Source organism: Canis aureus, chromosome 36 (assembly GCF_053574225.1).
Source record: "Canis aureus isolate CA01 chromosome 36, VMU_Caureus_v.1.0, whole genome shotgun sequence".
Classification (NCBI taxonomy): Eukaryota; Metazoa; Chordata; class Mammalia; order Carnivora; family Canidae; genus Canis; species Canis aureus.
The window spans coordinates 17,117,215-17,134,272 of record NC_135646.1 but is presented as its reverse complement, the minus strand read 5'-3'; the positions used below and the strand labels follow the sequence as shown (position 1 = coordinate 17,134,272).

General features: G+C 37.8%; 1 protein-coding gene across 5 annotated transcripts in view; it reads left to right on the top strand.

The window, feature by feature from the left end:
- Positions 1-17,058, top strand: part of PARD3B (par-3 family cell polarity regulator beta) — a 979,753-nt gene that overhangs the window by 577,498 nt on the left and 385,197 nt on the right. For all 5 annotated transcript variants that reach the window (XM_077885333.1, XM_077885331.1, XM_077885334.1 and 2 more), the window contains exons 12-14: positions 2,974-3,144; positions 7,527-7,659; positions 15,174-15,273. In XM_077885333.1, the coding sequence (XP_077741459.1) occupies positions 2,974-3,144; positions 7,527-7,659; positions 15,174-15,273 (404 nt within the window). The remainder of the gene's footprint in view (positions 1-2,973; positions 3,145-7,526; positions 7,660-15,173; positions 15,274-17,058) is intronic.

The window sequence follows — 17,058 nt, the reverse complement described above, 5'->3', positions numbered from 1 at the left end:
GAATGATTAGGGAACAGAAAATGCTAAGAAGCCAGAACTTGGGCTCTTCTGATTTAGCTCTGACCCTACCCTAACTAGCTGAGCAAGTCCTAGCCCACGGGGAAGTGCCTTCTCTTAAGAGGAGTTCAATAAATGATTTTGCATCCTCTTTGGGCATCACATTATTTATCTGTAAACAGAAGAGGTTGGATAAGATGATCTCGAAGGACCTTTCCAGCTCTAAATTCTGTGATTATATTCTAAATGTTAGGACAACATGGCACTTACTGGCATCACCATTAATGAAATTACCCATCATTTATCTTATACAGAGAAAGCACATACCAAGAGCAACAGACCAGCCAAGCCTGGAAATGAGAGTGTGTGGATTTTTATCATGCCCACAGCTCTCCAGTGATGCTTGTGATAAATGTGTGTGTCTTCTAAAAAAAAAAAAAAAATCCCAGCTGCCCTGCGGTGACCTGATCTGCCTTTTTGTTTTGGACTTGGATACAGCAAATATGTTCCACTTCAATGTAGTGCCCTGTATGCTTGAGATCTGGAATGCAGCTAAAAACGAAAGTTTGTACTTAGTACCTGTTGGTAAGAGATTATTTTTACCAAGGAAAGGTCCTTAGATCTCCTTATTTCTTGTTCACCTCTTCACTTAGACCTTGCCCCATACTTCACAGAGAAGGTTCACAGGAGGTTACCAGGTGGAATCTCGCTCAGATTTTATTTCCTCCATTCCAGAGATACCCAAAGAGTTTCGATCTTTATCTTTCTTCATATCATAGAGGACGAGGTGTCCTGCCAAGACTAAGCCTCTACAAATCCAATGCTAGACCTCATTTCCTGTTCACAAAGCTAGGATCTTGATCCAACTCCTCTGCTTCCTTCTCCTCCTTAAAAATCTACATCCAATTTTTAGTGACCCTCCCAACCTCCTTCTCAAGATTCAACCCAATAATCCTCCTTCCGTTAAAGACCAAAATGGAACAGAATGATTTCTTGAGTCATGTCTCACCTCGCATGACTAAACCATTAAGGTTGTTTTTGTTTTACCCTGTTTTGTGTAACCTTAACCTCAGTCTTTCTGTGCCTCACTCACAATTAGATCATAGAAATGGAGAGATTTCTTTCTTGTTTGGCCTTTCCTGTAAATCTCATTTCCAGATTTGCTCCAAATTAGGGTAAAGGTTAAGTGGAGTGGGAAAACAAGAGGAAGGGAGGTGACATTACGCACTGTGGAGGCAGTCCACTCAGACTTTTTTCTCTGATGGGATGCCCTCCTTGATCGATCATGTCGCCTTGCTGTCCCATTTCCTTCATTCAGGAGCATGTGCTCCTTCCGGTGGCCCCTGAGATCCTGTAGGAGCAGCGCCCTCTCCAGCAGGTGGCACATTCAGTGCATCTCCATCAGGGCATTAGCTCTCCAGAGCAGCTTTCACCACTCACCCTTTCCCCTGCTGTCAGCGGAAGAACTTCCTGTGACCATCTGCTACCGAATTAGTCAAAGTTTATCAACTTGTCCACAGGATTTCTCTCCCAAAGCTGCACAGTTGGTCCTATTGTTCATTGTATGTCTGGTTTTCTCATTTCTTAGGGAAGTTTTATTCTTTTGTATTTTACTCTCTTAATTTGAACATGGATCCCAGATTCTACCGCAAAAACTCTTCAATATTTTCCTTTCCTATTTTAGAGATGTACAACTAGTCTAGAGACCAGGGAACAAAGAGAATTATAGAAGAGAGACTCTAGAAGAGCCAAGGTACATGTAACCAGAACTTGGGTCAGTTTGTCTCTGGTTTGCTTTTGTGACATGGACAGGTTACAGCCCTTCCATGCCTCAGTTTCCTTATCTATAAAATGTGAATAAAAGCATTGTTCTAGATCTTGAGTTCTGTGAGAAGCACTAGAGATAATTTATGGAAAAAAATCTCCAGGAAGGTAGCTTGTCATATTATTATACTAGTATTTCTGTTAAGTTTATTAGCAGCAGTAGCAGCATCATAACCCTCCTAAAACTGCACCTGCCTCGTAGTGAGAACTTTCTACCCCAGTGTGAAAACAGGTATAAGGCATTCCCTAACCTGTCAGTATTTTGAGCATTCTTTCCTCAAGGCTGCCCATTGGGGAGAGGCACTCTGGTCCACTCAAGTCTTTTGTTGGCAGAGCTGCCAACTGGAGAATGTGATGCTCCTGGCTGAACATGACTAGTTCCTAGAAGTGATTTAGACTAAAGTCCAAACTGCCTATCCACATGTTGAGCTTCATGCACTTTGTAACGCGTGGTTTCTTAAAGATTCTGGATAAAAGTACTCATCAGTCAGACCTCCTTGCAAAAAGCTCAACAGTCTCTTTTGTCGTGCTTTTTCTGCCAGAAGACATCATAGCAAAGTGATCCTTCACTGCATACCCCTGTGTTCTGTTGCACACTAGCAGACTAGCAACTTTTTGGTTGTGTTAGAGAAAATTACATGAGATTTTTTTTTCAGCACTGTTCAACAGAGCTGGCGGTAATATCTAGGAGACACATTACCACTGTCAAATATGCAACATTTGAGCATAATGTCTCTGTGCCTCAAAATGCTAAGCCCTGTTTCAAGTGATATGACCACTTCCTTTTGTTTCCAAACCCCCTTCCCTGAGCCAACATGATCTCTGCCAGCAAAAATGGCAGAATTGGACTAGATTAGCATGCTTGCCAAAGATTTAGGTAAAAGATATTATATAAATGTCTAAATTATTGCAGCTTGGGACTCTGAGATTTCTAAAACATACTTTCACACAGTTCATTATTGTTGGTATTTGTGACTATTTGATAAGCTCCAGAACCTTTTTCTGCCATAGAAAATAAATCATTCTTAATGGCTGGATTTTTTTTTTCTTTCTTTCTTTTTTTTTTTTTTAACTTGAACTTCTCCTGAAACAGCCATCCATCATCACCATACTTTTCTCTGTTTAATAATGTTTTTCTTTGCTCTGCCCTAGGATGGTCGTCTACGGATGAATGACCAGCTGATTGCTGTTAATGGGGAATCTCTTTTGGGAAAGTCCAACCATGAAGCTATGGAGACACTGAGGCGATCAATGTCCATGGAAGGAAACATTCGAGGGATGATCCAATTGGTGATTCTGCGGAGACCAGAGAGACCACTGGAGGTGATGCATGTCTTTAGTTCCTTCAGCAAATTGCCCAAATGACCACCTAAATTGTGCAAAGTTCTATCACTCAATATCCTACTGATTCTGAAACTGGAAAAATACACCCCAGAAGGATTCTGCTGGATTTATGTGGCCAACACGTGGTTGTATATCATAGGTATAACTAAAAGGTATAAAAACATGCATGTAAAGTAAGTAATTTATCAAATGTAACAGGTCCATATTTTCTAGGTTTTTTTTCCCCCAGAAATTTCTAGAGCTTTGGAGTTTACTCCTATAATAAACTATTAAACATCTTTATATACTTTTTGATTGATGTGCTTATATGTCCATACTTTAGAAAATTCTTAACCAGATATATACAGTGCTTAATGTGAAGATTGTTAATAATGCAGTATATTTTCCCCCACAGTGTGCACATGGACACTATAGATCTGGGACTTCACTAATTTAAACCATGATCTGTTAAACAAGCTGCCTACTTCATGTTATTAAATAAATGTTTTTAATTAAATAGTATTTTTGCAGCATCTTATCATGATTTTTATGCATTTTTTAACATAAGAGATATTTATACATACACATGGAGTGTAAGCATAAAATGTTCTTGAATGCTGATATCCCTGAACATTTCACTTACATATGATTATATTTATATTACATGATTATATTATTAAATCATATAAGTATATTAATATATTTATAATAAATAGAAAATATTCTTAAAACATTATTTTCCCTTTATATGAAAAGTAATTATTTTTTAAAAGATTTTATTTATTTATTCCTGAGAGATGCAGAGAGAGGCAGAGACATAGGCAGAAGGAGAAGCAGGCTCCCCTCGGGGAGCCTGGTGCGGAACTTGATCGCAGAACTGTGGGATCACGACCCGAGCCAAAGGCAGAGGCTCAATTGCTGAGCCACACAGGCGTCCTAAATTATTAAATGCTCCTGAAGATTTTTAAGAAAATATAAGAAGAAAACAGTTGATCATAGTTTAGAATAAAGAAAAAGATTAGCAAATTGCACAAATAGTCTCTAAGGACAAGTAATGTCTGTGTAATGCAGTAATGAGCAGAGTTAACAGAGAATACTGTTAACACACTAAAATAAAATATTAGTTTTAATAAGTTAAACTTAAAAATAAAAAAGAGAGGATTTTTCAAATTAAACAATAGTAGAAGGTAGTTGGAGCTCCTAGTAGTTAAAAGCATAGGCTCTAAAGGTTTGGATTATTTGAGTTAAAAATCCCAGATTGTCCATTTTTTGTCTATGTGAAGACATACACAGTTGAGCACTCAGTACTTGCATATGACAGATACTGTTGTCTATTTTATTCCTTAATGTATCCTCATTTCCCAGCACACAGTAGACACTTAATAAATATTGTCGAATGAATGAATAAAAGATGCATCTGAGACCTACTTTATCTGAGAGGGTCAGCTGAAGTAGTAAACTTATAAACTATACCTCACTTTGTTATATTATCAGCTATTGGAAGAGAGTAACTGTACCTTTTTACTCTTCTGTACATAACCTTGTAAATGTTAAATAAATGTAAATTGGCCAATTACTGGAGACTATATATAATGAGCCAACTCGTTTTCAACATTTGTGTCTGCTTAAGTGACAGAGAGGCTTCCATGAATATTTAATGGATTTTACTTATGTACATAGTTATAAAACCCTGATCTATTGCTTCCATCCATGATGGAATTGGCTCCTTTCTGGTTTTTAATTTGATTCTTAACTCTAGAGGCTTGGGATTCATGGTACCCAGTTGTCAGAGTTGGGTGTGAAGGATGGCCCGTGGGCTCCTAAGCCAACCCATTCTATGCATCTGTTTACTATGTTTCCCTTAGGATTTCTTGGAACAAAGATATTTCAACTAAGAGAAAAGTCTAGAAGGCATTGCTGTAGAGTACCATACTTGTGCAAATAGCAAAAGTTAAAAAAGAAAGAAAGAAAAAATGAACACAATTGTTAGTTGTTCTGTTCACCCCCTCTCCCCTTCCTTAATTTCATGTCTTTTCCTAAAACAGATGCATGCCTGGTGGGTAAGCATTCTGTACTTGGGCTCATCTAGTTGAACATTTTATCATTTACATTCTTCTTTGTTGCACGTATTTCCACTCTCCCACTCTGAGGTGGGTTGACAATTATTCCATCAGAAGCAAGTGCTAAACTTTTGGTTTGTTGCCTATCCTCGGAAGTGTCTTATTAATGTAGTTCACCAGGAAATTAATTGGGAATTAAGAAATGGGACAAAAAGCAATTTTGATGAGGACATTTAAACAAGGTTCCTTTTTAGTTTCCCTAATATTTACATGCTTTCCATGGGGAATGGGCAGGCACTGGTGCTCTCAGCTATCGGGAATCTCTGTGGTACCCACGAAGATTAAAAAGCATTTTTTTTTCTTATAAAGACAGCAGCCTCTAATGTACAACTAATCTTTATTAAATTGGAAAAAAACCACTTCTGCAGCTATTTGATCTCCCAGTTCTATGCTTTACTGTGTCAAAGCATATGTTGTGCATTCATGCTTTTGGTGGCTCCTCCTGTGGAGCAGCAATCACCCTCAGGTACAATAAAAAAGCATCATAACTGAGAAAAAGGTCTCAGCACTGCTTATACATTCAGGCAAATCAATTAGTTAGATTTGGCAAGAATACCAAAATGGTTACTTGAACATTATATTGATATAAAAAAAATTGAAGAAGCTACTTAAGAAAAGTCAAAATATATAGTTGTTGGAGTATTTTCCCACATTACCCAGATGTACAAGATACGTAAACAGTTTTGATGAGGACCTCGTGAAGAATACATAATGAGTCCCTGATTGAATCAAAATCATTTTAAACAGAAACATGTTTTTCAAAGGATGAGCTTGAGGTTCAATTGTAATTCTATTTGAGCCTAGAGACTTAGTATTAAAAAATGGGTTATGACCTGTTTTTATCCCCCCTTCTCCAAAACATTTCCCTCCCCCACTACAAGTTCATCTTGGTAGAAGCGGAATATGTTTAAAAATCCATTATATTTTTTATTGGCTGGGACACTAATGGAGGGCTGCACGACAGCTCTATTTTACAAGCTGGATACTTTAATTAGGCTGGTTACTGATCAGTTGTTGGGATATCGATTGTGTCATTTATCAAAGGGCTGGAAAAGCAGAAAAAAAATTTTTTTTTCCTTTGGTTCTTGTTGTTCTTGTGAAAGCACAAGGCTATGTGAAGTAAGTCTTACCTCTCCTGCCTGCCGGGGCTCCAACTTCAATTTAGAGTAGTTTGCTGAGTTTGGTTTGACTAGCAGTACAGAGGCAGAGGGGAGCACTTAGTGTGGGAAGAGTGTTATAAGCCTCGACAAGAAGCTAACAGACCTTTGGCAGCTGAAAACATTTTAGTTATTTAGTATGCATAAATTGAATGTTTTAAATATTTTGTTTATCAGGATACTGAGTTTTTGTAACTGAGCAGAAAGTATAATAAAATTGTTCTGGCCAAATGCTTTGCTCAGAAGGAAAGAGCTTTGGGGATCAGATCTGTGTTTCTGTTAGTGGCCTGTTCCTCTCACAAATGGTCAAGGACACAACCATGAGATGGCTTCCACACTTTTTCCTTGAAATCTGTTAGAAATACAATCCAAGCAAGAGCAGAACCCAGTTCTCTGTGTCTCAATCCTCTTGAACACATAGCTGGAGCTCTCCATAACTGGCCCTTCTCTGCTACCTCTTCCCACCTGTGTAACATGTTTTGTGGGCATGTTGCTCTGGTTGTAGCCATTTTGAGGACACTGTAAATTTGCAGGCTGTCAACATCAAAATAGGGGGAAAATATCAAAAAGTGATAAAAAGCTCAGGAGAACCACTGCCTGGCATTGTCACAGAGTTTGTCTTAGCTTCTGGCCAAAAGACCTAGTATCTGCAGTGGGATACACTCATGGCAACCTGCTTAGGTTCTGACTTGTCCTAGAGCATATGCACTTAGTCACTGAGGGAGAGAGAGAGCAACCAGCTGGTTGGCAGAAAAACACCCTTGGCATGAACCGTATTCTTGTGTTGACACTGCCACAAGCTGTATTCCCAGATGGAAGAAAATTTGAAAGAAGCCAGTTGTAAGTGGGGGGAAAGAATAATAAAGTTAATCCTCTCTTATGTTGGCTATGAGTACTCCCAATCCTTAGCACCACATTGTCAGTATTTTTGTATTTCATATTCACAGATATTTTAACTGATAAGGCCATTTTGATTTTTCAGTTGAGAGTGTATATGCAGTAGACTTCTGGAAGAGCTTGCATTGATCATTCTCCTATTTCGCTCTCATTGACCAAGTTCATACATATTAAAAAAGCAAATGTAATTTTTCTTTTCAACCCTTAGGAGCCTACAGAGTGTGGGACATTTTCTAAGCCATGCTTTGAGAATTGTCAAACCACAATAGCCACCTCCAGGAGAAATGATCATAGCTCATTGCATCCATTTGGTGCTTACAGTTCACAAGACAAACAGAAAGGTAAGAGTCTATCCATTTCCATCTATTGCAAATAACATGAGAAAACACAAGACTATCTCTTTATTTTAAAAAAAATAGAAAACAGAGAAGTTAATTAGACTAAGTGCAGACTTTGTTACTCTGAGTCATGAACACGGAGAGATGATGAGTGGAAGAGCTGACTCAGAAGTTGTGAAGCAGATTCCTGGCATTGCCTCAGGTTTAAGTAACAGTTTCTATGCTTGCTGCCCCAAACATGGAGGATTATGTGTAAAACAAACCATGCCTAGAGAAACTAAAGCAAACTGTTATTTTTTTAACAATATTTTAATTATAGGAGTTATCAAATGTAAATAACTATTAAACTTAAAAAATGTATGGACTAGTATTAAACCATAAGATAGTCATAATATGATTCCCAGATTTATGCTTGATTCTAGGAAGAATGGGGTAAATAACATTAACCGAGACCATAATGTAACATTTGGAATGTTCTTGTTACTCCCTCACTACATTATCTTTCTCTTATTATTCTGTACTAGTAGAGCTCAAGATGTAAAACATTTGGCCTTTCCTTTGTTTTTAAAAAATCATACTTTTGGTCACCAAGAAAAAAAATCTTTTTTAATTCTTTGCATATCCTTTTTTTTTAAAAATAGCTTTAAGTTTTTTGTATTGCAAAGGCAATGCATATTCATTACAGAAAATTTAGGGAAAAGCAATAAAAAGAAAATTTAATATTACTCATACTTCTATCAAAGATACTAATCGATAACATTTTTACATCTGTATTTCAAATCTTTCCTTCATACAAATATGCATATGTAAAATGAAATGAAAATGAAATATATGTAATGTTTAGGAAATTGCTCTTTTAATTAATAATACATTATGATCATCTCACTATGTCGCTGAATATTTTACAGCATTACATTCGGTGGTTGCATAGTAATCTATTCAATACAGGTACTCTTGATGTAATTGATCCCTTATTTACATTTAAGATGTTACCAAAATTTAACTATGTGGGGACAAATTCTAAACTCTTAGAACTCCATCAGAATAGGATTGTATATCTCAGATTCTTCTAGAATTAAGCTGTTTCATCAGAATGGAACATTTGTTTTTTTTTTCCTCTGACTTCCTCCATTTTAGTAAGAGTAGCAGCAACAGCTGTGACCATTTATTTATTAAGTGTTTACTGACTGTTGGATTCTGTGTTAGGCAATTTACATGCACACTGGAAGTGGGTAATGCTATTATCCTCATTTTACAGATGAAGAAATAGAGAGTAAATAATTAACCCGAGACCACATACTTGATCCATGCAGAGCCTGGATCCAGCCTCTGTCTCTCTGATTCAAGTTCATTCCCTAAATCACAGCACAGACCTTGCCTTACATTAGTCCCTTGAAACTTTGAAGTCCTTTCACCTGATACCAAGGATGTCCATTAATAGCTCACTTGACTTTGTATCAGATAAAGAAACACTCTCTTTTCTCATCTTCTTTAAGAAATTAAAATTTGTCTTGACAAAGCGAGATCTCTTTCTGAGATCTTAAATCACAGTAGCAGGAGAATCTGGGGAAGGAACAGCAAGTTTTCCACAGACCAACACACCCTTCACTCTGCCATGCCCATATAATGATCAAGAACATTGCCATGTGTATTAAAATATCTAAGCTTTATATGATTTGATTGGTGTTTAATTCTCAAGCAACATGTGATACAGTGACAATCCAAGTTCAGGGTTTTATTTCTAATGATACCAGTGACATCCAAAGAAGTATTGGGCGCATTATCTCCTATCTTGTTTCTTTTTTTTTTTGGAGATTTTACTTTTTAAATAATCTCTACACCCAACATGGGACAAGGACTTACAACCCCGAGATCAAGAGTCACATGCTCCACTAACTAAGCCAGCCAGGTGCCCCTCATTTTTAATAACTATAAAATATTGATGCTGGAGTGATAATTATACAGAGTATTTTTAAAGGACATCGAGATACTCGAGGAAATGGGACAGTATTTCTAGAAGGGACAGCAAAGACCAAAATAATGAAACTATAGAAGTAGTAAAAGTGTAAGGATACACGTGTAAAAAAATAAATAAATAATAGAGTCCAGTTGGCGAAGCACATTCTAAAAATAAAATGTCAGAATACTTTGAAACTTCAATAGAACGTTTTGAGTTTGTATTTCCACTGAACAGCTAGGTCCTTTGGGTACATGTGGCCGCAGACAACTACTGGGAGTCTCTCTCTGTTCTCTTCCTCTTGAGATGTACATCCAGGTAGAACAACTTTTTGCACCAGTGAAAAACTATGCAGGTCAGCTACCTACAAGGTTCCTGCTTTACTTCCTCCCACCCCCCATGTCAATTTTCCAAAGTGACAAAAAAAAAAAAATCCAGTTCTTTCAAGAAGGGACTGAACTGAACATTTTTTTTTCCTTAGGAGGAAAAATCTATGCTATTTCCTTGTAGATCTGTTATACAATACTGAGTTAAAGAATTAGGCCTATTAAGGCAAACTCATTAAATTTTAATCATTAAGAGCCCTGTAGATGAAATTTTCTTACTTTTATATAAGCCTATTGACTTAGAGATAAAAATATATATAATAGAATTTGTAAACATGATGCTGTACAAGCATATCATGATGATCACCTCTTTGTAATATTAAAAACATTTAAAATTTTGAGAAGCACTGAGAGTTTCTGAGTTTCCGATGCCTGTGAGGTAGCAAGAGGCCACCTAGACTCATGAAACCTGAGTTTTGACTTAACACTACCAAGTGTTTTAAGGAGCCCCTTCAGAAAAGCAGGATTGAGTTGATAAAATGTAATGTCTAGTGAGGAAAGGAACTGTTACAGCCAAAACATTAACTTCTTTTTTTCTTCCCTTTTTCCTTTCCTTTGTATATTTAAAAACCCAATGTTGATATGCTGGGTTCCATCTATTTTTGTAATAATAGTACATACCACCCACAGTTCCTTGGTTATTATATATATATATATATATATATATATATATATATATATATATTCCTGTCAAGCTGTTACATGGAAAAGACATTTTTAGAACTAATGTTTGTAGAAATTGTAACACCAGAAAATTCACATTTGTGTTGGAGAATTGCTAGCAATGCTTGCAGTAGAATGAGTGTGGTGCTCCAAGATGGTAATGAGGACAGGGGCTGTGTCCCAAGGTTTTACTTATAAAATCCTATCAAGCATTTAAATGGTAATGAAGAACAGGAAATACCAACACTGTATTTTCGAAGAATTTTGCTGGCAGATCTTATCCCTAGACAAGTAATAGTTAAGTAATAAGGACCATTTGCCTCCAGTCTGTTATTCTCTTTTCATTGCTCTTGTCTCCCCTTTTGTACTCTACTCCTGCCTCCCCTCCCCTTTTAACTCAACTGCACCCCAGCCCCATGTGTGAGTTCCTCATTGCCCTAAGTCTGCCCAGGATCACTACTCAGTGAGGGCTCCTGTAGGACTTCCATCCCCATCTCAAATCAAGCCCTTTGGTTCTGTGTCCTGCCTCACTGGATCCATGTTCCCTGGGGTCCTTTGAGCAGACACATAATGTATAATTATTCCTAATGTGCCTTCTCTGGGGAGCCAGCATGTGTCCACCCCTCTGTAGCACATAAGGCACTACCTCTGGAGCGGTGATCAGAAATTGAATTATTCTTTTCAATTTGCCTGATGTTTATTGGGTACCTTCCTTGTGCAGAATTCACTATCAGGGATTCAAAGAATACAGTGCTGTTATAGCCCTCAAGAATTGGCTTAAAATTTTTTTAATTAAATAATCTAAAGCAGGGGTCATCAAACTTTATCTCTAAAGGGCCAGATAGTAAATGTGCTATGCTTTGCAGTCCAAGGAATCTCTGTTTCAGCTCTTCAGCCCTGCCACTATAGTGAAAAGGCAGCCATAGACAGTATGTAAATAAATGAGCATAACTGTTCAATGAAACTTTATTTACAAAATCAGACGGGGGGATTTTTTTAGACCAGGGCTCACTGAGCCCTTGTCTAAAATCACTATCTCTTCTACTCTCCTGATCTGGCCCTAGCAGGTCAGAGTCCATAAAACAACTAACAACAATAAAAAAAAAAAAAAATGATGATGATTAAAATAAGGGTCATTGGGTCAAGAATGAAGTAGTTACTTGAGGATGCACTGTCAACATTCACAGGCATATATATAGGATGACCATCAAGACTTAACCCTGTATGTGTGATGAAATCCAGAAAAATAATTTTTGGCAGAAGAGAATTCCGTATGTTTACACTGACGTAGGGTTAATAGAGGTATTTAGGCCAAGAGAGAAAAACAATTCCTTCTAGCATCTGAATATATTTCAAAATGTACCAGGGATAAAGAGTCAACAAAGAAGATAATTTGTCTCTGTACCTAAAGATACTTTAAAAATATGTAGATTGTTCATGTGGATGATATAAAAATTTAAAGGTAATAGAGGCAACCTGAGCTGTTTTGTTTCCTCCTCCCCCTGCCCCCTGGCAATGCAATCTCTCTCTCTCTCTCTCTCTCTCTCTCTCTAAAAAAAATAAAGGTAACAATTGTAATAAAATTTGAAGAATCCAGAGAAGATGCTGAAGAAGAGGAGGGAGAGGAGAAAAAGTATAAAGAGGAGTTTCTCTATAGTCCAGCAAGAGAAATAGAGATAGATATATAGATCAATAGCTTATTGCAAAAGCAACATGTGATAAATGTTGTAAATGGAGTAATTTTCTATAATATTAATAAACCCCAAATGTCAGTGGATAAAGACAGTGATAATATTTTTCTTGTCTTATCACCACCCAGTGAGGTGTGCATGGCAGCAGGAGGATGGGGGCTGTGCTCCATGCAGTGACTGAGGGACCTGCACACCTTCCATTGGTAGCTGGACAATTTCTAGAGCCTCATCCACTTCTGCTTGCAGCTGGGAGATGGAAAGGTGGAGAGAGCACACCATTTCATAACCACTGACACTGGGGATGTCAATGACCAGAGCAACTCATGTGCTATTGGGAAGACCCAGTCTAGGTTCAAAGAAGGCTGGGAAATGGGGTCTGTGTGTACAGGAGGAAAGCAGGAAGACAAGGAGAATGAGCACTAGTATTCTCTGCCACTGTTCTAAAACTGTTGACAGATCTGAGAGAAATAGTAAGGGTTTCATAGAGGTGATGGTATTTGAGGTGGACCTTGAGAGAAGGGTGGGACTTTGATGGATGGGAGTGGATTTTGAAGTTATGGAAGCAAATCCACTGAGGCAAGAAAGTCCAGACTTGTGCTTGGGAAGCAGTAAGTAGTCTTGGGGAGCTAATGTGTAATAAGGAGCTAAAGTTGCCTGTCAGAAGCATAGACCATTGTTCTCTACGCTGTTTTGTGCAACTGACGTGTTTCTGAGAGGCCAATTTGCATGGTCACAGCTCTGTATATCACCAGTGTGAAAGATGGGCTAAGAAGTTGAGGGTAGAGAAATTAGAGCCAGTGGAAAATATTGTCCCAATATGTCCCTTGCCTCCAGTTCACAGTATATTCCTTCTGTTCTATTCCTCTCAGCAAGTCTCTGGCTACCTACCTGCGGCTATATTACCAAATCACTACATCACTTGGATGGGAGGCTAGGAAGGGGGATAGTGCTGTCTGCCTCTACTAACCATGCTTGTATACCACGGTCACCTTGCTTATCAGATCTCCTGCTTCAAGCCTCCTACCCAGGGATGTGTCAGCACTGCTACGACTGCCTCCATTGGAGCAGGGTTCTCCATAGAAGCACCAATGGGTTGTCTATGTATTTATACGTATTTAATGTATAATATACGTTATATCATACACCATATAATAATATATAATGCATAATATATAATAATGTATATAATAATAACATATAATAGCTAATGTAATATAATGAGACTTACTATAAGGCATTGGCTCACATGATTATGGAGCCAGGCATGCCCCAACGTCTGTAAGGTGAATGGGCAAGCTAGACACCAAGCAGAGCCAACAGGGTAGCCCCAGTGTGAAAGCCATCAGACTTAAGACCTAGGAAGAGTTAAATTTCTGTTTAAGTCCAAGGGCAGGAAAAAGCCAGTATCTCAGTTTGAAAACAGGCAGGCAGGAAGAATTCTCTCCTACTCAGAGGAAGGTCAGCATTTTGGTTCTACTCAAGCCTTCAGCCGATTGGATGAGGTTCACCTACATTGTTGGGGGACAGTCTGCTTTACTGATTTAAATACTAATCTCATCCAAGAAACAACTTCCCAGAAGCACCCAAAATAGTGTATGATTAAATATTGGGGTACCCTGCGCCCGGTCAAGTTAACACCTAAAAGTAACCATCACATCTGGCACGTGGGTGGGTTAAGCATGTTCAGTTACCAGCAGCACTTCACAGGGATAGAGATGCTTTCCTCTTGTTCCAACAGTCAAGAATAAATAGGATCCACCTTTCACCAAATCTCTCACTATAATAGATACACAGTAGAGTTTAGGACGTATAGAGTGGTAATCTTTCAGTTGCTTATTAGCACTTTGCATTTGTAAATCTGTGTGAATATGCACCATCTAGTATGATCCTTATATTCATGTACTGAAGCTATTCTCATCTCCAGTTTATAGATTTTAAAAAACCGAGGCTTAGAGAAATTAAACAGGCCAAGTTCATAGAGTAGTGGGAGCCATGACCAGAGACATGGAAGCTTTGTTGCACAAACCTTACCCTTACCCAGGCTGCACTCTCATGCTTTTCATACATTCATTAATACTGGTAATAAGTATGAGCATTAAATGACATAATGTACGTAATACTTAGCACAATATCTGCTATGTAGTAAGATCTCAGCAGACCTGCTTGTTATGGGTTGTAGTAATATATAGGATACATGTCTATTTTTTCCAAAATAGAATGGATTGAAAAAGTGTACATTTTAGGTGGGTGAAAAAAACAAGTCTGACCCTAGTCTTTTACTGCCAAGGCCTCAAACTCCCTTATTTCCATTGTAGCACAGATGCAAAAAGAGTATTTTCTTCCCCTCTACCATCTCTAAATGGTGAGTAGATATAAAGTATCTCATTTTTTAAGTACTTTTTGCCATTAAAGAAAATACCTAAATCACCACATAATCCAGAGTGTTCATGAGAGAGTTTTGTTTACAAAACTGTTAAGGTATGAAAGAGATGACTTTGTTAATCTTCCACAGAGCACAAGTCATGAGCGACTGTCGGCCTTTCATAGGTAGGGAAAGATATTCAAGATGCACAGTCTTGACTTGCCATAGATTGCCAGCAGGTCACCAGTGTAAAAACCTATTAGCAGGCTTAGATTTCCTCATACAGGGCTGTATTAGTTCTCATACAAATCCTTCAGTCCTGTAGGAAGACTTATTTATTTCAAGGTTGGTTTATGTGTTGGTGAAAATTGCATCTGTGAGATGAACTGAAACAAAGTCAGGCACCAAGCACTTCTGCCTCCCATTTACTACAGCTTCATTGGTTCTTTATTTTTTAGAGCTATTGCTTCCCAGTGACGGATGGGCCGAGAGTGAGGTCCCACCTTCTCCACCACCACATCCCATTCTGGAATTGGGCACTGAAGATTACAGCCACAGGTATTGATAAAATGATATATCGTAAATGTTCCCCCATTATGGTGTTTCTGGGAAAACCCAGCAACCTTATTTTAACTCTATTTCTTTCCACAGTGGAAATCCCAGCATCTATAATTCCTTTTCAGTGAAAACTTCTCACAGCTAAAACTAATAGTTTAGAGTGTTCATATTTTGCTTCTTGGTATGTAAGATTCATCATATATTATAAAATATTTAAGAAACTTGTTGAACTTTCTTTTAACATGTTGAAAAACCAGAGAACTCAGAAGGCTCTATGGGAAGGTATAAAATAAAACTGAGACGACATAAAGCTTTGTGGGTTTTTTTTTTCATTTATAATTGGCAAACCCTACAGGTATTTTAAAAATAAATGTTCCAAGAAAGTTAATGGAATCTAAAAATTAAAGCAACACCATATATAATCTAAAATATTGAAAAGAGTGCCCAATACTATATCCACTCTGTAATAGAAACAAAAAAATCAATGATTTTTAGAATCTCACAAGCATGAGAGAGAGAGATTTACTAAGTATACACACCATCTGACTCGTGGAATTCATAGATTTTGTTCTTCTGATGAGTTTTAAAAATCATTAACTTGCCCCTTTGCTATTTTCTGTATTTATTATGGCTGTTAAAAACTGTGTATTTTATTCCATTCTATGTCCCATGATAATCCTGTGAAATTTTTTCATTTTTCTTGCAGCAATGCTGTTGTCATTCCTATTATGCTTTTTATTACAATCTGCTAAAAATAAAGCAACACAAAAAGAGTATAGCTAACTCTATTAGCTAGAAGCTTACATATATTTAGCTATCTCTGATTCCTAAATTTTTGAAGTCAGCTATCTTACTCAAATATAATTTTGCCAACTGGATTGATAATTACAGTAATGTTCTAGATCAGTTTTCTAGAGGTTTCTTGAAAGAAAATGTGGACATATTTGGTTTTGTTCATTTCCATTGCCTGCCTCCATCCTGAAGCAAAAATGACAGTTTGGTGGCCATAACAAAACACATTTAAAAATGATTGCATTCATTCTACTTTACTGTTTATCATCTGTACACATGCAAAAGTGTTGGGATAATGCAAAGATGAATCAGATATAAAGCCTACCCTCAAGAAGATGGTAGGCCAATAGGTAAAAAAAATGTCAACTAGCACACAGGATACAAAGTAGTATTTACTAGAAGGTATAGATAAAAAGCCCTGGACGTCCAAGGTAGAGGAGAATGGTTCCAGATGGAAGAATTGGGTTAAATGTTATGGGAAAAGTGACGTTTCATCTAAATATCAAAGTATGAATTGGAGGTGGACATGACAAAGGCCCAGGACGGAGGGGAATTTCAGAGAGAGGAAGCTGGGAAAGGAAGTTGATTTGTGCAACTTGTATCATGGCTGACTGGCCAGATGTTAAAGCCCAGAGTGCAAAGATAAGGAATACAGACTTCCCTCATTAGATAGTCCAACCTTGTGGTAGGGTTTCAGCAGACAGCACGATAAGACCTGGGTCTTAATTGTGTACAACATGCATTAGGTACCTGGAGAGAGGTTAATATCCACTTGAAGCCTGAGACTTTCTGGATATTTTCTAGGGCAGTAACAGTGAAAGGTACTAAGGATCTGTACTGGGGAGGGTGGGGAGAAGCTTTCAGATGAGAAGCTTTCAGGTGAGGAGAAGCTCTTCAGGTGAGAGAGGGCATCGGACATATTGCAGAGATGGAATTGTCGGGAGTTAGCAACTGCCTTTTTGGTTGCTTCAGTGTCTCCACAGATTTCTTGGG